Source organism: Nipponia nippon, unplaced genomic scaffold, assembly GCF_047370975.1.
Source record: "Nipponia nippon isolate SJK-2023a ecotype South Korea unplaced genomic scaffold, ASM4737097v1 scaffold_4, whole genome shotgun sequence".
In the NCBI taxonomy this organism is placed as follows: domain Eukaryota; kingdom Metazoa; phylum Chordata; class Aves; order Pelecaniformes; family Threskiornithidae; genus Nipponia; species Nipponia nippon.
The window spans coordinates 1,317,972-1,340,364 of NW_028262358.1; the positions used below are offsets into that span (position 1 = coordinate 1,317,972).

A 22,393-nucleotide genomic window follows, 5' to 3' on the forward strand; every position below is an offset into this window, starting at 1 on the left:
CTATTAAGAGTAAATATAAACTTTCCGTTTAATTGAAGTATTTTTTTTTTAAGGATATTGTGCAAATAAATGCAGTTCTCTCCTTTGGTGCAGTAACCCTGTATGTAAAACTTGCAGATTTCCTTTTTCTTTTCGATCTCTGCATCATGATCAAATTTACACTGCTCTCCCTATAAATAAAAAAACCAAGAAAAAACATTATCAATCTGAAATGCTGAGTAATTCCATTTCATATTTAAAGAAAAACATCCTCCTTAGCTGAATTTAAACTTTTTATCTTTACTAACAGAGAATTGCATTATAAGCATGTCCCTAAAAACTGTGAATAGGGGGCCTGGACATAGAGAAACAACTCCTGAATCGGGAATATATGCAGTGGTCACAGAAAACAAGGTGGCCTTAACAGTACCAGTTCTCTTCTCTGTCTCCACTTAGCAATTTGCATTAAAAAGGCATTTAAAGAAATACTTTACTGAAATTCTTTTCCATATAAACAATTACGCACTTGATCAGAAAACCTGATTCTGTTTTAAGGGTGCGTGGGAGAACTTGAAAAAGTCCAACAAGCAAAGTATTAACACTCTTCCATGTATGAAGAAGAGAGAGCAACTAATATCAAGTTTATATCAACCATACCATGCTATACATTAAGATTACTTTGCTGGAGAGGTTTTTGTGCGTATTTTTTGTATTTATTTTCAGGAAAAATACACTAAGTGCTCTTTCAGCCACTTGTTTTAAAACTGAAGGTGGCAGCAAATACTCATCTTACTGAGCATGGCATACTAAAATATATAAAGGCAGTAACAAATCCATTGTTTTCAATTCCCCCCAGTTTGGGAAAAAAGCATACTAATTTTCACCTTTACTTTAACCATTTGAAAAAGAAACAGAAAATGCTCTATCTCTAAATACACAGAGGAACCAAATATAAATGACGCACTCACTTATTCGAGAAGCATGCAGTTTTTCTTAAGTGTGTTTTATAACTGACTGAACTAGTCTCACATCAGAGGATTCAACTCCACAGCAGCATAAGCTTCAAAATGAAGCAATAACAACTTTTTTTATGTAATAAGAGACTGTCTTGCTAGGGCTTTTGCTTGACAGCTGACTGCTCTGAATAGCATTCTCTTCTTTCTGCTGCCTTCCACTTGCTGGCTGAAGGAAGACGATTCTTTGGTAGGAGAACTATTACTACAACCCCACTTTTTACTTTAGAGAGAGAAATAATTCAGCATAATTAAGCAATTCCTTCAATGTTTCAAAATTAGCAGTAGCACATAAAAGAGAAATAATCTAATATATTCAGAAATCATTCCCTATTTACAGATCCCATACTTGTGAGATTTGTATATTTACATATCGTACACTGTCAGCGTAAGTTTACGATACTATCACAGATGGTTTTACTGCACATACTAATAAGCAAACACAGTCATTTTTAATCAAATTTGTTATAATTCAAAATGTGTAACAGAAGGGGATATTTTTCCACAAGTACTTCTGTTGGCATTTATCTATAAATATGCAAAACATTAGAAATCAAAACACTGGGTTTCAACGTACAACAGAGCATCTTCTCCCCTTCCTCACACCACAGAAGACGACCGACAGACACAGTGCGTAATTACCTTAATACATCTCCCTTCAAGGAAATATTTACAAATTTGTTTGCCTTTGTGTTCCACTGTATGCTGATTTATGAACTCCTGACTCATATTCACCCACTTCTTCACTGGTTTGCCGTCCTGTAAGAAAAACGAACATCCTACTGGTGCTTACTTATTAAGCGCAGTTGCAAAAATATTAGAGCATACGTGGTGCACTAGTTACCCCAAAACGTGATTAACTACGCCATGATTTAAGTTCTTAAAATTATGATACCCACAGCTCAAAGTAAAGGTAAATACACATACTCTTTCTTAGCTGCTTTAATGCAGAGTCTTTTTCATAAATGCAACCAAATCAGAAACTTCTTCCAACGCAACAGACACAAATAACCCCGCTGAATGGACAGGCTCTCTCACACTTCGCCTGACCACGCTGGGAAGCGGGGCTGGCTCCTGGGCACCCGCTAGGGCAGTGCCAACCGCCCCGATGAAGGGCACCTCTGCAGACAGCTGGGAGCTGAGTCACCATCCAGGCTTCCAGACCGCCGTCTCGGCCACAAGGCTATACTCTGCCAATCCTTCCCCTGCACGTGCTTCTCACGCGACTGGGATCTACAGATTACCCATCTTCTTTTTTTCTCCCATTAGAAGAAAACTAACCTGTTTGTTTATGCCATGAGGCAAAGCAGAGAGGAAGCACAATTCAATCATGACCTAACACGTAAGAATTATTATGTACCTGGTGAGGCAAATAATGGTTCCCTCATGATTTGATTCCCATGTGGCATCCGCACTTGAGATAAACTAAAGAAACTGCAGGAAACTCATGGGAGTCTGGGACAAGTGTTGAGGGGGCCTGGCAGAGCCTGTGAGGTCAGGGGAGTAGATGGCCTCTAATGAGCTGCCGTCTACGATGCCGCAACAGAGGGTAGAAACAAACGTCGCCTTTGCAGTGCCAGGTGGTTGCCTACTGATCTGGTGATCAAGGGAAACAGGCTTTTCTGATTTCCAATGTTCACAAAAAATGAACAGGGATCTGACTGCTGAGTGGGAACTTTGGGAACGGAACGGACGCGGTTCTCCATAGTCACCACACTGCATCATGAGCACACACGAGCATCAGCACGTCGAGCGTCCGGTCTCGTTTTGCTCGGCAGATTAAGCAATGTCACAAAACATTAACACTAAGGATGATTTGCGGATTTTGCTGACATTGAGAAGCAGCAATCTCCGAAATGCCACTCCTGGATCAGTCAAGATCCGTCTTCTGCTCTGAACACATTCAATCCAGAGAAATCTCAGCTGCTTCAGACAAAGCAGCTTTGAATCTCATACCTGATCCTCTTCAAGGTTAACGCAAATATCACCTAAACACGATGCTCCAAGTCTCTTTGGAGGCACTGCAAACCAGCAACCGTCCCACACTGCAAAGCACTTGAAACAACGGCCCGAGGAAGGCTGAAGCGCTCCCACCATGTCCCCGAGAATGCCAGGGATGTCTCTGCACAGCTCAGGGGTCTCAGCGGTTACCCCACCACACCGCGCAGCTCAGCATCTGCATCGCAGAATTCATTATTTTGCTGTAGCCAGGAGCCCAGCTTTTTGTTTTCTGCCTCCCAGCCCTGCTGGGACCTGCCTGCAGCCGCCTCCTCGCCTCCACCCTTCCCCGCGGCTTGGGAGACAGCACTGGAGGAGAGGACACGCTCTACAGCAAGAGGAAGGAGGAATCCTATCAACGAGGCATCGTCCTAACCGATCAGACGGCTGCCCTTTTCCCTACCACATGCAGGGCAGGGAAAGGAACATCTGACCGGGACCACCCAGGAGCCCCAGGGAGTTAGGCCAGCTGGAGAACAAGGGGAAAAATTAACGTGGCTGAATTACACATCACCACATTAGCGAGAAGCCAGCCGTGCACGTTCTTGAGTGCAGGAGGGAGGAGAACCACAGACCTTTTAGTTGCAGTATACAGGCTTAAATATGATTTGGCTTAAATAACGTTTTTCAGCCACGGATGGATTTGATCCATTAATCATCGATTTTGTATTGTTTTTCATTTAAACGAAGGCTGGAGTGAGAAACTGACAAATGCTGTGGCAATACTGAACGCTAGCTTTTCTCTAATCCCTGTGCAAAGAATTACTAAATGAAAACCAAGGTCATGTATATCGCCATTTCCACAGCCGCAGCTATGGAAAGACACGAAGAATTCTTCACAGTTCAAACAGACACTGGAAAAAGCTGTCCATTTTCTTTGCTGAAAAATCTGAGGTGAACTAGTAGCAAACTAGTGAGGTGAAGCAGTAGCAAAACGTCTTATTTCAGATACAGTGAATGTTGAAGTTCACGCACCATTCAAAACCAAAGCTCATAAACCACTTTCTACCAGTTTTCCGTATTTCCAAGAAAAACAAGGAAATTATGTATCAGCTTAAGTTATCAATTATACTTTGTACGTCAAGTGTTGGAAAATTCTAGTAATTTTCTAGATAAGAGAAAAAAGTTTAAAGATACGTATTTTGAAATACTCTTCTGTTAAAGCAAAGCATCCAGTCATTTGAAACAACTACATTAGGAATTCAGCTTTAACCCCACGTACCTCATGAAAGCCATCAGATCCTTTATTGCCCCCTCTTCCCCTTCCACGATCTTTACGCTTCAATTTCTTTTGCATTCCACGCCCTCGACCAACATTGTAATTATTACCTCTTTGAGAAATACCTGAAAAACAGCAATGACCCCTTTAAATGACCTCAGAAAGTAAAGAAAAATGGTTATCTAGTGACATCGAACGCAGACAAATCTAACAAACTATCTATCTACCTTTTTGCAGTCTGAATTCCTGAATACTACCTTGAATCATGAGTTGGCAAGTACAACTACACCGGCCAATTGTTATTCTGTGCCACTGCCTGCTCTTTGAAAAGCTCTTCAAATCAATAGCAGACTGACAAACTGAATATAAAATTAATCTTGTTCGATGCAGCTTCTCACAATTAGGAGGGCAGACATGTTATTTCTAACCAGCCCAAATACTTGAAATATTTTGCGCTGTTTGGTCGCTTTCTGAACACAGAACTAACCAGTACAACTGGCATCCACCTGTGTGCGTGTGTGTCATTGTCACCACACGCAGGAAACCTGAGATCATAACCTAAGAAATATGACAGAACAGCTTGGAATACAAAAATGTTTAACGGTAACTGTTTGGAAGCCTCAAGACAGTAATTATCCAGCCAGCAGCAAGCCAGGAGCCATGGTCTCAGCTAAAACCACCCAGAGTATCTGCTTTCTCACCAATTTAAAACCAATGAAAAGCAGTTAGAAAGTTCTGCGGACATCACACCCGCTTCAGGTGGCAGCCGCTCCGCCACAGCAAGGCTGATTCCAGTGAAAACGCCTTGACTTCATCTCAGCTGGCTTGCAGAGAGAGATTTTGAAGCGGTATTGCCAAGCAGCACATGAAAAGCCCTTTTTGTCTCAGCTAAAGAGATTCTGCCAATCTTTTCCCAATTTATTTTATTGTGAACCGAAACAGAATGCAATACATCTTCACTGTAGTAAATGAAAGACAGCTTACTACCTTCGCGTAACACACAATATCTTCCCGAGACCTACTGAGGTATTCATACTGTCATACATTTTGCCTGGGAGACAAACTTTCAGCCACGATTAAAGGGAGAAAATCGTGCAAACTGAATGGGACAGTTTCTGAAATGAGAACTCAACCTCACAGAAAAAGGGATGAGAATAAGTGAAGCATTTCTAGATGGCAGATGAGGCCGTCTCTGTCCGCGGCATACACCGTCTCCGCGGCCTAACCTTCCACACCCCACGGCAACGCGCAGCACTACAAGACAACCGGGGAGTCAGAAGTGCCTTCGCAATACGGAGGCCAGAGATGTAGGCTGGCTCAATGAATTCATCACAGTGGTAAGGAAATGACGAGACACCAAACCAAAGGTGCAAACGAGAACGCTTGCATAACTAGGCTTATATAAGTAAGGCAGGAAAGGCAGGCAGCAGGACTCTCTCAGGAATACGTCGCTTAAGAGGAATACTTTCTCACCAGCATTTTTATTGGGCCAGCTTTGAATGCAAGAAAAGTTGTGAAAAGAAAAACAGAAGGATACTAGCATACTTGTGGGGCATACTAATAAAAGCATTCAGGAACCTATCAAAATTTCTAGGTACTTAATTTTTTGGGGGGGTGGGGGAGAGCTAAATTAGGTTTTGGCATTGACATATTTACATTCCTCCCCCCAGTCAAGTCCCATTTCAGACTTCCATAAACTACCACCGGAAAGTCACTTTACAGCCCTATGATTTCTTACTCAAGCAGTTACACAACAAAGGTCTTGGCTTTTTAATAGGGTTTTACTTCTGCATTTACTACGTACACATTACCCAACACTTCTTTTTCTTCAGTGTATGCATCAGTGCGACCATATGACATTCCTTCATGATGAACAGCATTATCACTCACTGGCAGGAGGCTGCAAGCTCACAGGAAAGCCGCCACCGGCAGCTTTCTTCATTCAGCTCTCAAGACAAACATCCTGAAATGATGCGTGATACAACTGCTGCCACCAACCATTACTACAGTTAACGATTCAAATTATCTTACCTTTCTGGATCCCTTTCATCCCCTGTTTTTTCACTGGTTCTTTTGGGAATGGAGGTCCTAAATCAGTACTGGAGGTCTCTTTAGCTTGCCTGTATTGTTTAAGCTGATCAGCAAAATCTTCATCCTTTTCTTCCTCGTTATAATTACCAAAGTTTTCATCACTGTAATGACTATAGTCGTCATACTCCTTACTTTTTACATTTTTTTTATGTTGCATTTTCTGTGAACTCATGTAATTTCCTGATACGTGTCCATGCTGTATGAAAGGGAGTGCATTGTTCAGAAGCAACTCAATATTTCAGAAAACACCCTTCCAAACTGCTCTACAAAACCTATTGTTTTCACCCTGTCTTATCGTCATGCTGTCTACTAGGTTTACACAAACAAGCATTAATAATAAACAGTGAACATCAGTTATTTAGTAGAAATTAGTACTTTTGATTCTGAATGCATCAAAATAGGAAAAAGGACAAAAAAGAACAGCATCAGCATCTATACTCCAGGCAACTTTCCAGGGGGGTTCACAAAGCATTGTAACGTATGCAGTTGTAAGTGTTCTAAGGGCTACCTAGATGAACTATGATTAAAATAAATTTTTTCCATTCACGATCTCCATATCCTGACGATCTTGGACACAGACGGAACAACCTGTCCTGTCGCTGTCAGTCAGGATGAAATACTGCTAAGTGCCACTCCTAAGCCAGCGCTGTCCCTTCTCCCATTTCTGCAGACGGGATCTTCGGTTAATAAATTTGGCTGGCTCAGAGGTTTCTGGAACAGTTTCAGGCTAAAAGGAAAGTCTCCTCTCCTCTGAAGTACCAGAGTTTCACCAAGCCTCCAGCTGCTCTATCGCAGCTTTAGAGAATGGCATTCTATTTCACCCAGTGGTCTCAGGAGGGCTATCAAGCTGCACAGACCGAGCAAAGCCAGAACAAAGTGAACTGTCAGAAAGCAGAATCACCTCTAGATATTTCAAAGTGGCTTTTCAAGAGCTGTTTCCTCTCAGTACCATCTCAATGCAATGTAGGCAGTAATAAAGATATCTTAATTGTTGCCTGATGGAGGAAAAAATAGCATGAGGCTTGTTTACACCACCTACATTCATGCCACAGATAATGCTTTACATTTGGAAATCTACCCAAGGAGATGAGAACTAGATGCGTCTCCTGCAATCTGTGAGAATGGGCACCGTGATCAAGTCAGCCTTCAAGAACCACATCATTCACATGTGCGTTTTTAAAGTTACACCTGAATAAAGACATGAGAAATCAGTTTAAAAAAATACTACCTGACTGAATGAAGAATCATAATCTCTGTATGAAGAGCTGCTACTCTTTTTATGTGGTCTTTCTGTACGCTCAATATCAGAGTCGTGGCTGTAGTCTGAACTGTCATCACTGGAAGGGGAGTTATGCTGAAAAAAAGAAAACAGCACTCTCGAATGTTGTTATAAAATTCCCTATCTAATCGATCTGCTGCTTAAAGGAAGCATTAGCCCAATAAATAAATGAAAGTATTTTCTTAACTCTCACAAAGCTCTGCTTCGGGGCAAGCTAAAGCATGCACACTCTTTGATGACCCACTCTTTTTATCAGAGAAAGAGATCTGATCCAGTGAGGCTTCCAAATGTACACACTGAGGGCTATGTGGTTTCTCTGGGTTAGATCAGCTTCCTACGGGTCTCCCCCAGCCCTGCTTCTTTGCGACATAGCAGGGATGCTGCTGGAAGGCTAACAAATCTGGCAGTTGGCTAGAAACTCGCGTATGACCATAGAAACCATTAGCATCCCGTCGTTTTCTGCGGGGAAACTCGGCGTTACTTCGTTACAAGTGTTTTATTTAGATGTATTGTTTTGCAGAAAATTTAGAGGGGAAACCATACGAGAATACTAGGTTTCTGTGATTTTTAGATAAGGAGCATCGGTTTTAATTTTGTGACTCTCTTGCATTTATTTGACTAAAATATCTATTGGAAAAATTATCTTAATGAACTGATTCTTACTGAAGAATTCACTTAACTAGCCTGAAATCTTTTCTTCCCATAAACATGCTAATTAGCACAAAGTGAAATCGATAAATGTACGTTTTGCCTCTTATCCTAAAAAGCTCTCACTCGCTATGGTTCCGTTACCATTATCATTGTCAGTGGCCAGTGCTTAACTTACACCGCTGCTGAAGATTTAAACAATTTAAGAAGTGGTTTAGCACTTCGGCCTTTCATGTCAGAACTACCACAACCACTGACAACGGCAGAGAGCAAAATGCTCATAAATGTCAGTATTTTATAAACGGCTATTAAAAGAAATACTGAAATAAATAAGCATCCAATGAAGATGTATATCACAAATAACATAGCAATCTGATCTTGTACTTCTTTTAAATATAAACAGATTAAAACCAAGTTTATGAAAATCCATTTAGGCAAAGCTAACAAGCAAGTTTCCAAATTATCCTTTGAAATGTGCTATGGCTGGATTATTTAATGATTTATTGTCTCTTACTCCACATAAACTGTCACTGAAATGCCTGAATATGCACTTCCATGTGTCGAAAGTCTATTTAAACAAATTCTTTACTACTGAAGTGCATGGATAAGATAGGAATCCCAAAACTTGCCCTCAGAGACCAAAGATCATCTGAATAATAATAAAACTGTTTTAGTTTTCTTCTCTAATTCCCTAGATTCTTGTCTAAACCTGGAAACCTGGAATTAAAATAAGCACCCCCAATATTTTGGTTTGCATTTCCTAACCTTATGCTTATCCCGTCTTCTCCTTTTTGATTTTTTCTTTTCTTTTTCTTTTTTGCGTTTCTTCCGTGATTTTCTATGTCCTTTTTCATTTTTCTGTTTATCGTCACCTTTTGTACCATGTTCTTTCACATCTTCATATGCTGCATCATCTATTTCACCATCCTCTAGCTCTCCATCTTCTCTGTAGGAGGAAAAAGATCGATACAATAAAATTACATGTTATTATCCATCTCATCTGTCCAACAGCACAGTAAAAACAAACACACTCAATATTTCCTTCCACCAGTTACATTTTTATACATGTGCGTATACTTTTTAATACATGTAAGACCCCAAGAACTACTAGGATTTTAGAACTTCCTGTGATAAAGAAAAATGGAATGCAAACCGTTAAATGGCCTCGAATTGTACCGCAAAATTAAAAAGTTTAAAAACTATTCATTTTTTTTCCTTCTCAGAACAAAGGTCTTCTCTTCTTACATAGTTTTCTCCAACCTAGATACAAAAACCTGCTTCAATATATGGCACTCTGCTGCCCTTAAACACATTTCAAACTGAAGAGGCAGTTTAACCATTTCTAGAAATACTTTACTACAATGCTATTACATGCCTTTATGGTGCCGCATTCGCAGAACAGGCGTGATCAAAATTAAAGGCAATTAAAACTCTCTGGAAACTATATATAGTTAAAGAGTAGCAATAATGAAAAGATGTAGCTGGGCGCTGCAGGAAAAACAACGCGCAGCAATACGAACACATTTCCTTCAACGCACCAGCTCCTGGAACTAAAGACGGGTCTGCAGTATCCAAGGTGTAATGGCCACACTCACGAGCAACTCAAAAAAGGAGAATTCACTTAGCGGTTAAGTGGATTCTTCAAAAGAAATGAGTAGTATTAGTTGACAAGAAAGGAGTAGTTAACATCTGAATTTAATTTACTAGAATCTACAAAACTGGCAGAAAACAGACATCTGATGATGCCGTTTTTCCAAGCTACCCACGGTGGGTTTTTTCTTTTTAAAATCTGTAACACTGACATTTGTAGGGGGTTGTTGCATACGTCAATAAATACTGTAAATGGAACAATACGCATGTGAACGTAACTTCTGCATATGAACGTGACTGTCTCAAACTTCAAATTGGAGTAACACCAAAGGATGATTAAAAAAAAAAAAACCCAACCCAAAATGTAACACAGTGCTTGTAGACTAAATAACAGGCTTGTGCTTATCTCCATCAGCAGGGGGGGAAAGTTTCTATGATTACATAAAACTTTATTTAACGTTTTGTCTACTGACCCAAATAATAACAGCCCTGAAAATATTTTGCAATGAAAGCAACATTTCGACAAAACACCAGCTAACCTATTTCTCATCCCTATTTCAGACAAGCAATCTCAGCTCCCCTTCTACTATTTGGTATTTGCTGGGTTTTGGTTGTGGAAGCATTTAGTGCTTTTAAACATTTATAATTGGCTCTATATAATTATTTCTACATTACCACTGCTTCAGGAATTCAGCCGTTGCAGGCATCAGGGAACCTTATAGAAACTCAGTCCTGAATTTCTACATGGAGATTGCTTGAAAACGGCATCAGTCCTATGGCATCTGAAACCCTCACGCTATGAACATACCCGATTCAGCAGATGATGGGGGCAGCAAGGGGAGAAGCCTGGAGATACTACAAAACTATATATACATTAAAAAACAAACAAACAACCCTAAAGTAAGACCAAACTAGTGCTGGGGGCAGCAGAAGGTATTAGGACAGAAGTAGAAATTAGGCTCTAGTAAATTGGCTTACAATTTGTCCACCTCAGTCCTGTATTCACAAGGTATTAAGCTAACCTGACGATCAGTGCTGTCTACTTCAAGGGACTGCAAAGAGTAGGAAGGGGGAAGAACTCACCAGGAGTGAAAGACCTGAGTCTCCACAGTAAAAAACAGTGGTTAAGAAGTTAGAAGCAACCCAAAGTTGTGAATTTTGTAAGAGGAGTAAATGCATGTGCCAGGGAGAAGAAAGGGAGAGAACACATGACTGTCACTAAATGCTCTTAGCAACCACAATGCAAAAAAGAAACAAACAGAAAACAAACAAACAAACAAACAAACCAACCACCACCAAGATATTATTCTAGATCACTACCCAGCCAAAAAATGGAAGAAAAAAAACCCACATTCCGATTATCGACTGGTATAAAGGCTTTGGAGAAAAACGAAGGAAATGAATCCATTTCAAGGTACCACCTCCTCACCTTTAATTCTCAACTACCAGGAGGATCCTACAGCGTATCTACAGCAACCGCGACGCTTTCCCATCACCTCGTGGCAGCCCACTGCAACCACGTAAAGGCGAGCGATATACATCCCAGCCTCACCAAGATGCTGCGCCATATTACAGGAGCGAGAAGGGGACTCGAAGAACATTTCCAAGCATTGCCCAAGGGCAGCTAGCCTAACTAGCGACTGAAAAAAGTGCTCTGGTATACGGGAGAAAATAATCTTCTGGACAAGTATTGAAGATAGTTTTGTTTTGCTGAGTAGCATGAAGTAGCAGGACTGGAAAGAAGGGAAGTTCAAAAGAAGCTTTCAAATGTCTAAAATATGAAGAAGTGGGCATAAAAAGACAGATTTAATCTGATGAGAAGATTCTGCTGCGGAAGGTGTCATTTATAGACCATGGCTCACACTGATGGGCAGTAAAAGAAAGTCCGCGGCAGGTAGTGAGTGAACTTCTAGGACTTACTGCCACAGGCAGCTGTTGAAGCGGGCAGTGGCAGGCGTGGAAAGGGACTGGACAAATTCACAGCAAACAAGCCCACAGAAGGCATGGCTGTTCCCTCCAACACCCTGAATACAACCGTGGCTGCTAGGAAAACAAAAGGGAGCTTAGAAGGTAAGAAAAACGGCTCAGCTGCTACGTCTTAAGTTTAGCTACATTGCAAATGCAATTGTCGCTGGTTTTGCCTATGGCCTTAAACATTTACTTGGACACATTTTGAAAAGGGCGTTATTTTTTAGTGCAACTATAAAACAATAGGAAGCTATGAAGTCAAAGTTAGCTTTTGAAAAAGTAATGGAAATTAATAATAATAAAGGTATGCCCGCTACCAAGTGGGCACCAAACGTGAGGCAGAGAGGCGGCTTCAGAACCCATTTTTATGTGATTTTTCCAAGGTGCTCAGGGAGATCCTTACACTGCCTCGCGACAGACAACGTAACGCCAAGATACTTCAGAAGCGATAAAGGATCTTCAGAATATGTATCCCAAGCATAAAACAAATCCTGTCTTCAAACACCACAGTGTCCATTATCTCCAGCGTTCCCTGACAAATTCTGAAGTACCTCATATAATATCCCAAGAAAGCATTTGTCACATCTTTCCAGGAGATACTTGATTAATAAAGTGTGCCTAATGAAACAGAAACGCAAATATTTATAAAACACCTGTGGCTATTAGAAAAAATAATATTTCGTATTTTGACAACGTGAGCTAAACTCACTCTCTCAAGGATGCCTACTCAATTAAAATATCCTCTTAAGTATAACGCCTACTGAAAATGCTCTTTGGGAAATAAGGTATTCACCAGTCACCAGTTCCTTTGGGAACTGCCGTCATGTATTTACACTCTGGGATGCATACAGGACTCAAATAACTTTCTAGGTAAAACAATCGGGCAGAATCTCAGTAATACCATCCTCTGGATTGCATTTCAAAGGTAAGATTACACAAGTCCTCTAATCCCCAAATGCCTGAATTCTTTCCACAACATCCTAGAATTTTCCAAGCATTGAACTTCAAGAATATAAAAAAAAACCAAACAAACAAGCACCAGATAAATATGATTTGAAAAGATAATGGTCAAAAATGTGTAATTTCTTGGAAATAATTTAATCACACTTCAAAGAATGTTTAATGGCAGTGATAGGGGAGAAATTACCTTCCGTTTTATGGGCTTTTTTCCCCCATTTAAAATCCAAACTGGAGCTGTACGCTAGAAAGCGAGTGCAGAACCTACCCCTTTCACAAGTTCACTTCCTAGATTTATTCCACAGACTTGGCTATAGCAAGCAGCTTTGGGAAGGGCTTTTGGAAATACGAACCAAAACTACCTCCTTTTCCACTATGAGTAATAAAGTCAACAAACAGATGTGGTCTGGAAAAAACACAGCTAGCAGATGATTTTCTAGGAAACGGGTCCGAGTCTTAGGTTGCTTTCCCTTTGGCAGTATCTACAGCAAACAAATCACGACACTGATCCAACAAGAGACAATATGAACTTCTGTTTTGCAAAGTACAGCTTCTTGCTTACAGAATATCTTGGTCTCCTGCTATTGTTGCTGGAAATGCCCGACACACAAAACCCAACTTTTTCTTGATCTAGAAAAGCAAGGAAGTATAATTTTGTTGTCTTTTTCAAGATTCACTTCTCTTTCAACAACCCTACCCCACAAAACGATACGCCACAAAACCCACCTTCACTGAAATAAAGCCAAGAAGCTGGGGGGGAACAGTTTACGATGCCTACGCAAGGCATACCTCAGGAGCCAAAAAGACAGCCTCTGCACTGAAGGAACAAACGCGGGCAATTTTTAACTTCCGCCGTGAGTTATTTTCTCGGATTCTATACTTGTATTTGCAAAGGCTGAACTAAATCTGATGCATCTTCAGATTAACAGAAGTTAACAGAAATTAATCCGTGACCTATTACAGCGCAGACCTGCGGTATGAATTTCTGTCACAGCAAACAGCAGGAGGTTCCTCGCCTCTAACCAGAGATCTCAGCTAGCATTACCAAGCCCTTCCCATCCCAGTGCATTTCAAGTCCTTTTAGAAGAGAAACAAAAGCATCTTCATTAAATACCCAGTTTAAATTGCTTAGAGGTGTTTGGCTACCGCTGCCTGACCTACTGGAACTCCTTCATAAAGAGCCCTGGATGACTTCAATGATTAAAATAAGTTGCCATATGGTACTGCTGTTCCCTCATAACCCAAGGGGCAGCAAATGCAATCTTGCAGTCCAGAACACAGGGGATGCAGTATTAGCTAACATCACCTAGACTCCACGAGCGAAACAAATCCGAACTAAACAACTGGCCGTGATCTTTCCTATCAGCCCATTCATTTTTAATTGTTTCAATAAAAATCTTCCACCTTGAAAGCAGTATTTTCAAGTATTGCTATCCTAGTCTTCTAAAGCCTATTGAAAATCCTCAAGAAACAAGACAAACAAAAAAAAAGCCTGAATGGAGAGAAGAGTGCGTTTAAACAACGACCTCCCTCTCCTATCAGCCCCTGTACAAGGACCAGGTACACACAAAAAAAAAAAAATGTGGTTCATCTCCAAATCCGAGAGAAAGAACTAAAATCACTGATGGATCGCTCCCTTTTCCGCGATCTCCGGATACTCGGAGCTTGATGGATATGCGAAAACAAAACCATAAAGCGCTTCCACTGTCCCAAGCGTATTTCTAGAGCATCTCCAAGATGGATTAGAAAGGCACAGAAGCCAAATTATTTTTCAGGGAGAAGACTCGTGTCTGGTGAAATCACTGAAAGAGCAGTTATACAAATCTCTGGCTAGGGAAAATAGAAATCCACACATAAAGTAACTCACCATTACTCTAGTGTTTACAGTTTCATTCCTAACACTCAAACTCGGCTTTAACTTGCCCTTCATGCCCTTAGTCCGAGTCATTTTTAAAAATAGCATTCTTTATGTTCCAAGAAGATTTACAACTCAAGCTCCTTAAGTCCAAGATACAAAAACAAGACGCGCTTTTCTCAGTACACTGAAGACTCTGGCTCTGAAATATATTAAGACGACTAAAAGGGTTTTCCCTGTGGGACTGTTTTTCCAATATTCCTAACAGAAGTGCTTAGCATACTTGCGGATACAGCAGGTGCTACATGAGAATCATACTTCTCTGTGTTTTAAGAACTTACGTGAACGAAATCATACAACCAAAATGTGAATCTCTATCATCAAACATTATTTTCTGTTAAGTCCATCTTTGGTAGGTTTGCTTCATAGGTGAGGAAAGGTCTCACTTAAAAATAATTACATTTTGGTTTACAATATGATGCTTTTGACTTTATTTATTAGAATAAGCCTTAAAGAGAATATAAATAGCCAAAAGCTTCTGAAAGCATTACCAAGAATAGAAAAAGTATATAGCAGATAAAAATTAAACGCTGCAAACATCTCCCTTTTACTTCCTGTACACAGAGATTTGCTGCACAGAAAGGACACAGTAACAAGAATGTAAACGCTACAGATGAGCAGAACTCTAACACATTAAGCCATTATTTTTAAGAACCTACTAATTTCTGGTGATAACTGAATATCGCTGTCCAAAAAGAAAATAAAACCTGTTTCTTCCTAAAGTGAGCGCATGGTTAAACCTTAACCTCTTTGTTCTGCGACGAGTTCTAGAAGAGATACGTTAACAGAAAACATGGACGATGTCCAAAAAACTCATCTTCTCATATAGAAACAGTACGTTAACAGCCTTTACTTCACAGGGGCTGACAACAGCATCATACACCTGTTCTGCTGACCTCTGAATATCTCCGATAAGGACAGATAACGCAGGGGAGAGAGCTCAAACTGATGGGAAACCACCTGAGTGTTTCTGACACCAGTCAAGACTCATTTAGTGAAAAAGCCTTACACCCCTCCCAGATATTTCTTCTCCTTCATTTCCTTTGGGCATGTTTTCCTTAGTATCCCAAACTAGATTTCTCCCTCAGCTTCTCTCTTCTAGCTCCTCATACACTCCTGCTGCTTCAAATAACCCTCCTGCACATATTTTCCACACCCAACGCATCTAGAAAAACATGGTGCTACGCAGCACTCGTGACAGCCCAGACGGACAGGGCTATCACTTCTCATCATTACACGTTTACCTTCTGTCCTGTTCGCTACCGTGCAATGAACCCGCAATACTCCTGCAGGCAAGATTTTGTTTTTATAAAATTACAAAGAGCACAATAACTCAGACGCAATTCAATGACATGAAAATTACAGGTCTAAAGTAAGATCTTAGCAGGCTAAAATTCACGAAATGAATTTGTCCTAGCATGCTGCTACACTACAGAAGTTATTAATGAATAAGGAAGAGAAGTAAAAAACCAGAAGGTGTTGTTGCCGTTAACAAAACAAGCCAGTGTCTAACTAGAACCGGCACTGGCTTCTCTGACAATGTTACGCAGGTCACTTAACGGCACTTTTCAGCTGCCCGTTAGTTTTGACCACTCTGCAAATATGAAGTTATTTTAACCTACAGCCAGGCAGTGAAATTGCATCATGACAAGTTACAGACCAGATTGCTTGGGTTTTTTAACCTCTGTTTTGCTTTCATCCCCAGGGCTGGCTTTAACAGATACTGTGTTCCCATAAAACGGGGGAAAGAAGTGAGAAAGACAGCAGAGAGGCATGCCAAAAAATAGCTTCCTGCAGCGGTACTGGAGGCCAACGAGCAACTTCTGGCAAGCCCACCTTCTCACCCTGCCGCCTAGCCATCTCCAGTCTCCGGGGTTTATTACTGTAGAAGAAATTACAGAAATTCACACAGGCCGCCACCTCCTCCTCCGCCGCAGGAGGATGAGGAGTAACAGCTATGTCAGCCAGCTGCGTTTTTGCCACTCCTGCAATGTTTGCTGGATGGCAAGCAAGCCTTGTTTGCCCACAGGGCAGATTTGGGAGCGATTCTCTCTTCACTTCTTAGTTTCCTAATGTCAAAGCAAGTTTTGAAATCATGCTCGAAAACAATACATCACTTACAAGGCTGCGTTCAGTGATCACAAACAACTTCACATGAACACATTCTTTGGTGATTAACTATTACTGGAAAAAAAAATTCTCTAAAAACAGCTATAAGTAAACATTTTCAAACCAAATCATGCACATGTGGACAGAGGGCGTTAAAGCACCAAGTAGCATAAAGGAGAGGCATTTAAGTTGTCAAGTTTAACTGAAGATGGATAGAAGCCTTATGGCAAGGGAGAGTGGGAGAGCAGTCAGGCTGGACAATGGCAGCTGCAGATGAGACGAGATCTTTAGCCCTTCTGCTCCACAGACGCTTCCCTGATCTGCAACGCTACGGTGCTTCAGGGAGCTGAGGAGCCACGCGGATCGAGACAAGACACGGGCAAAGCCACCTGCAATCTCATCTTGACTAAGCAGTAACAGAGAAAATGGACAGCTGAGGTATATAATAGAGATTTCAATAGAGATTTTCAATTTACTCATCCTGGTTACAACCCGCCACTTGCGTTTTCCCCTTTACTTGCCACCGGCTGTAATTTAGCAGAGCAGGTCTCCATTACGGTGAACCAGACAGACCTGTTAGAGCAGCAGAGTGTAAATCACGCTCGCCGAGGACAGGAGTGCAAAACTGGTAGGCCGAAAGGGAGCAGGCAATTCCTAAGACAGCTGGAAGAGGAAACTGGGAAAAATAAAATAAAAACAAAGGGGTGGCTGGATGGAGTCTCTGGTCACCCGGCTCATCTGGGCGTACAGCAGGCACACACCGCTGGCAAAGGAGAGGCTTTGGAAGAGCAGCACCGCAGCTAGAAGCGGGCAGACTCGCATAATCAAACACTTCAGCTATGCTTCGTAAAACTCAAATCAGTTTCTCTTGAACAAGACAGTGACTGTACCAACTTCCTTTTAAACTGTAAAAATGGTATCAAATACATAATGAAAAAGCGTACAATGAGGATTAGCATGGTTCTTGGGAAAAGGAACCTGAAATGCAAACAGACAAGCCCAGCTTTGAAGTGGCATTTCCGCACATCCTCTGCAAAAACCAGGACAATTTTCTAAAGAAGCTTCGCAGAGGCCACTCGGGTGCCTGTCGGAGAGCTGTCTCTAATGTACAGTTTCCTTTATTGTACCACGAGCACGTAAAAAGGGGCCTGATACTTGCAACACAACTCGTAAGACCATGCTTGCTACAGAAGCATTACTTGCACCTCTGTGATCTGTGAGTTAGCATCTCAATGTTCAGGCCTATCATTAGATCACTGCTATTTTTACAGCAGATAATGGCAGAAGAGATCTCCAAGTCTGGAGATTAAATGACAGCAAAGCAGAGATAGCCAACAGAAACTACCAGTACCAACCTAACATTTCAGATTTTTAAAAATAAATGAACTCTGAGTTATTTTCTAAAGTTCCTGGCAATTGTAAATCTGGCACCGATTTCGAATGCAGAAACAACTGTAGCAACCAAGTCCTTCTCAAGCTTGTAATAGCTCACTATTAGTCAGAAAATCAAAGTCCACAGAAGTCTGCGCGAGGACTGAATTCTTTTACAGTTGTCACAAGCGTTTAGTTCTTCTCTTAGGCACGTACATTCATCCACAGCATGATGTATAGGTGGGACAATGCCTACAAAACAGAGTTTAAGAGAAACACGAAGCGCCCAGCCCTGCAGATGATGGCAACGGCAACCACAAACTATCACAAGTAATCGGACCTTGCTGACCTCCGGAAGAGAGCGGCAACTTCCACATTTACACACATCTGCGTATTTATTTGCTGTAACTGAGTTTGCCTGCACCCTGCCTTGGGCTTCTTTCTTACCCCATCAGAGAATACCTACATAACAAGCAATCCTTAATAAAACCTAACCTTACAGGAAAAACTTTTAAAAGACAGCGGTTAGCTGTGTGTATAGAAAGTCTCAAATACTTCATCAAAGAGAACGTCTCCACAATGAGTTAACTAAAAGTATCTAAAGAATGACAAACCTTCCCCACTTAATCAGGTGCCCCATCGATAAACCAAGAAAACAAAGACTTTGGATTAAAACAATCTTCCAACTCAGAATATTCAAAGTGTGGACAGACAATGTTTTTTACTGCTTTCGACCGCTCAAACACACTAACCAACTTCTTTATAATTCTACAGATCAGTTCAACAACAAACTAACTACATGTTAACAGAAATGCTATTAATTCATGCTGCACAAATTGATCTAATCTGTTAAACGATTTCAGCAGCTTCCTATTATGGGCTGTACCTACAGTAGGTTAGTCCTCCTGAGCTACCTTTAATGCAGTAAAAAATTGATTGCATGATAAAACGTATTGAAACCTGACGTGTTAATTTTAAAATACTGAACTAGTATTACAGCGAGACTCCAGTTCAAGGTAACTCAGCATACGAGTGGATCAGATACTTCCATCTTTCCTATAGAGCTTACAACCGGCTTTTCGACTGACTACAACGGAGACTGGACAAAACCAATTCAGTACTAAAAATCGTTCACAGTTAAAGCTGTGCTGCCCCTCCCTTTGGTGAGTCAACCATGTTTTCTGCGGACGGGAAAGACCCTGTTTCTCTTTAGGCCTTCCCAGTCACCAGCTGGTAGGGAGTCTTTACAAACTTCACAAAGTGAAAATACCGCATTTTGACATGATTACATTTGCACAGCTAATATAACACCAAGACGTATATTTGGGGCTTTTTTTTTTTCCCCTTTTAACAACGCTCTAGGTGTATTAAGCATACACTTTACACGTCCCAGATCAGAGGGAAACAGAAGTTGTGTAGAAGTCTTGTTTACAAAAAGTACTATTTAACAGGTAAATGTGTTTATTGTCAGAGCCTTCTGCTCCTCTGAAATTAAAACGTTATAAAGCAATGTTTATATACTAACCTGTACTAAAAGTACATTAGGCTCCTAGGTAGTACTTATTTATTCTATTTCGTAATTTACCAGCGTAACAACAGGCCTACTGGTGAGAACAGCTGGTTAAAGGAACTCTACTTGTCAACATGGCACGAGTAACTCAGAGTTAGAAAAACTACGCTTCCAGAAGAACAGTGGGTAACTTGGGCTTTCCTCAAGGAGGACTTTAAAACACAAAAGTATTTTCAGTCCCTGAAACAGTAAAAAGTCACAGACTTACTAACTCCAGGAGCTCTAAAACACTTCGCCTGCTACTGCTGCACAGTTTTAGTAAGTAGTTATGCCCTATCTTCAGCAATCCCCGTGGATTACGAGTTTGCTTTTTACAGGGCACTCTTTTTGGAACATACAGCATGACACAACTTAAGACTATTTCACAATTAAGAGCAGAAAGGTGAATACAAGAATCGGCAGCTCTGGGGTCTGCCCTGAACCTGCTACAAAATCGCAGCACGATTTTTGGACCAGCCAGCCAGCTCGTGCGGCCCTCCACTTCCCAATTTGTAACACAGAATTGGTGACTTTCTCCAGTGAGGGAACAGTTACGTTTGCTCACAAGCCCTTTTTTTGGGGGGGGGTGTTTTTCAGTCCTCTGAAGCAAGCACCAAGCACGGTTGTGGAGCTGTGTGGGGAGGACAGACTGAAGCCCAGCTGTCGAAAACCAGCATTTTTAACTCCTGAAGTTGTGTCACAAATGCTCTGAGTAGATGTAGACTGAAGGACTGGTAGCTGTCAGCCTGGCACAGTATTTTTGGAACTAGTTAGGAAGGCCATGGGTGCCTGGAGAAAGGATTTGAATTTCCAGCAGCTGCAGGAGAGAAAGGGAGGGAGGAACAGAGGTCCTTTCACCAGGAACAGGACTCTGGTTTTCTGCGCATGGGGATTGAGAGGTGGCAAAGATAACGTCAGTCAGACCTTAATCTGCATAAAAAAAGATCCAGTTAAATGTGTAAGGTGTAATCTGGCAAGAAAATGACGTTAAATATGGATCTAGTGAGAGATTCTTGTAGGAACAATAAAAATTAAAATAAATTTAAAAAAAAAAAACAACTCAAAGCACCCTTTCCTACCTGACTAGCAGCGCCAGGGCAAGGGAGAAAAAGAACAATGGTGACATTCAACAGACACCCGCTGGAAAGTGCAATTTATGGAAAGAAATGGAAAACAGTCCCCCTTCCCAGCCAGAGTAAATAAATGAAGATGTAAAACGCATGCATTGCAAAAAATAAAACCCTGCTAATAATGCACTTCTAATGCAGTGAGCCCCCCCCTCCCCTCCTTGCATTCCCCACCACCACCACCACCACCCCGGTCCTCACCCCGGTCTTCCAGCCTGGAGGTGACCTGCCCCCACAAAAACATCGTTAACCCCCTAGGCACATTAACAGACAGCATCATCATCATCATCATTATCAGCATCATCATCACCCCACTAGTATCACCATTATGAGAAGCGGAGAGAGAGAAGAATGTTACTCGACCTTTCGTCCCCTGCATGTTGCCTGTCAGAGTCGGGCATGTTTGGGTCAAGGACTGGGTTTGGGGGTTTGGAGAACAGGCTTTCAAAGGCCATTGTGCTGGCTGTGGTGTGGTGAGGAGGAGGAGGGAGGTGGAGGAAGGCAGGACACTGCCGCTGCCCGTGGTGCGGAGGGAGGAGGAGGAGGTGGCGGCGGCGGCGGCGCGCACAGCCGCTCTGGGGGCGGCTCGGTGAGGAGGAGGGTCGGGTCCCTCAGTGAGGAGAGATGATGAAGGTTTCACTCACGGTTACTTAGTGAGACACTAACGGGCACTCAGTGCAGGGCGAGGCTGCACAGGCTGAGCCCGGCCGCCCCGCGCGGGCAGGAGGAGGAGGAGGCAGCAGCGGCGGCGGCTCGGAGGAGCAGGCCCGGGGCAGAGGAGAACGAGAGGACACACACACGGGGGAAGGGAGGTGCTGGTGGCCGGAGATGGCTGCCCTAATTCTTCCTTACAAACATGGCGCCCGCTCGAGGCACTCTCACAAAATGGCGGCGGCGGCGGCGGCAGCAGCGGCGGCGGAGGAGAACGGCGGCAGCGGCGGCAGCGACCCCCGGCGCTCGCCCCCCCCCGAGCTCGCTCAGCGGCCGCGGCCCGCCCGCGCCGCCGCCGCCGCCACCACTGCGTCTTCCGCGCCCGTCGGGGCCGCGATGGCGTCGCCTGGCGCTGGCCGCCGCCGCCCCGCTCCTCCTCCTCCGCCGCCGCACGGCCCGCCCCCCGCGCACCGCCGTTGGCCGCCGCCGCCTCGCGTCACCGCCCCGCCCGCGGCGCCCATTGGCAGCGCCGCGCCGCCCGTCACGCCGCCGTGACGTCGCGCGAGCGGCCCCCTCCCTCCGCCGGCGACGTCCGTGCGTGCGCGCGCCCGCCCCCCAGCGGGGCGGGGCCCCGCCGCGGCGCGCCGCGTGCGGGCTGGCGTCACGTGCGCGCCGCGCCGGCCGTTATGGCGGCCGCTCGTGGCGGAGGGCGCCCGTTACGGCGCTTCCGGGGCACGCCCTCCCCCGGGGCCGCTTCCGCTTCCGCCCCGCCAGCGCCGAGCCCGGCCTCTCCTCAGCCGCCGTCCCCCCTCCGGTACCGCGGCCTCCCCGTCCCTCACCCGCGCCGTTAATTACCTCCCCGGTTGGCCCTGGTAATGAAAACGGCCGCTCTCCCCCCGGCCCGGCGCGGCAAGCCGCCGCTCTCCCGA

At 43.1% G+C, this 22,393-nt stretch overlaps 1 protein-coding gene across 6 annotated transcripts in view; it reads right to left on the minus strand.

The window, feature by feature from the left end:
* The window catches only part of ZC3H6 (zinc finger CCCH-type containing 6), a 28,670-nt gene extending 6,761 nt beyond the window's left edge, over window positions 1-21,909 (minus strand). The window contains exons 1-7 of one of the 6 annotated variants that reach the window (XM_087775300.1): window positions 21,177-21,909; window positions 8,993-9,173; window positions 7,529-7,654; window positions 6,241-6,496; window positions 4,213-4,334; window positions 1,635-1,751; window positions 57-170 (exon numbers count right to left, since the gene is read on the minus strand). In XM_087775300.1, coding sequence (XP_087631426.1) covers window positions 57-170; window positions 1,635-1,751; window positions 4,213-4,334; window positions 6,241-6,496; window positions 7,529-7,654; window positions 8,993-9,173; window positions 21,177-21,268 — 1,008 coding nt within the window. In that variant the 5' untranslated portion in view covers window positions 21,269-21,909. Of the gene's footprint in view, window positions 1-56; window positions 171-1,634; window positions 1,752-4,212; window positions 4,335-6,013; window positions 6,191-6,240; window positions 6,497-7,201; window positions 7,296-7,528; window positions 7,657-8,992; window positions 9,174-21,176 lie in introns of those variants that run through there. The other 5 variants (XM_087775302.1, XM_087775301.1, XM_087775305.1 and 2 more) reach the window with 5 other exon arrangements.
* Window positions 21,910-22,393: the final 484 nt, after the last annotated feature.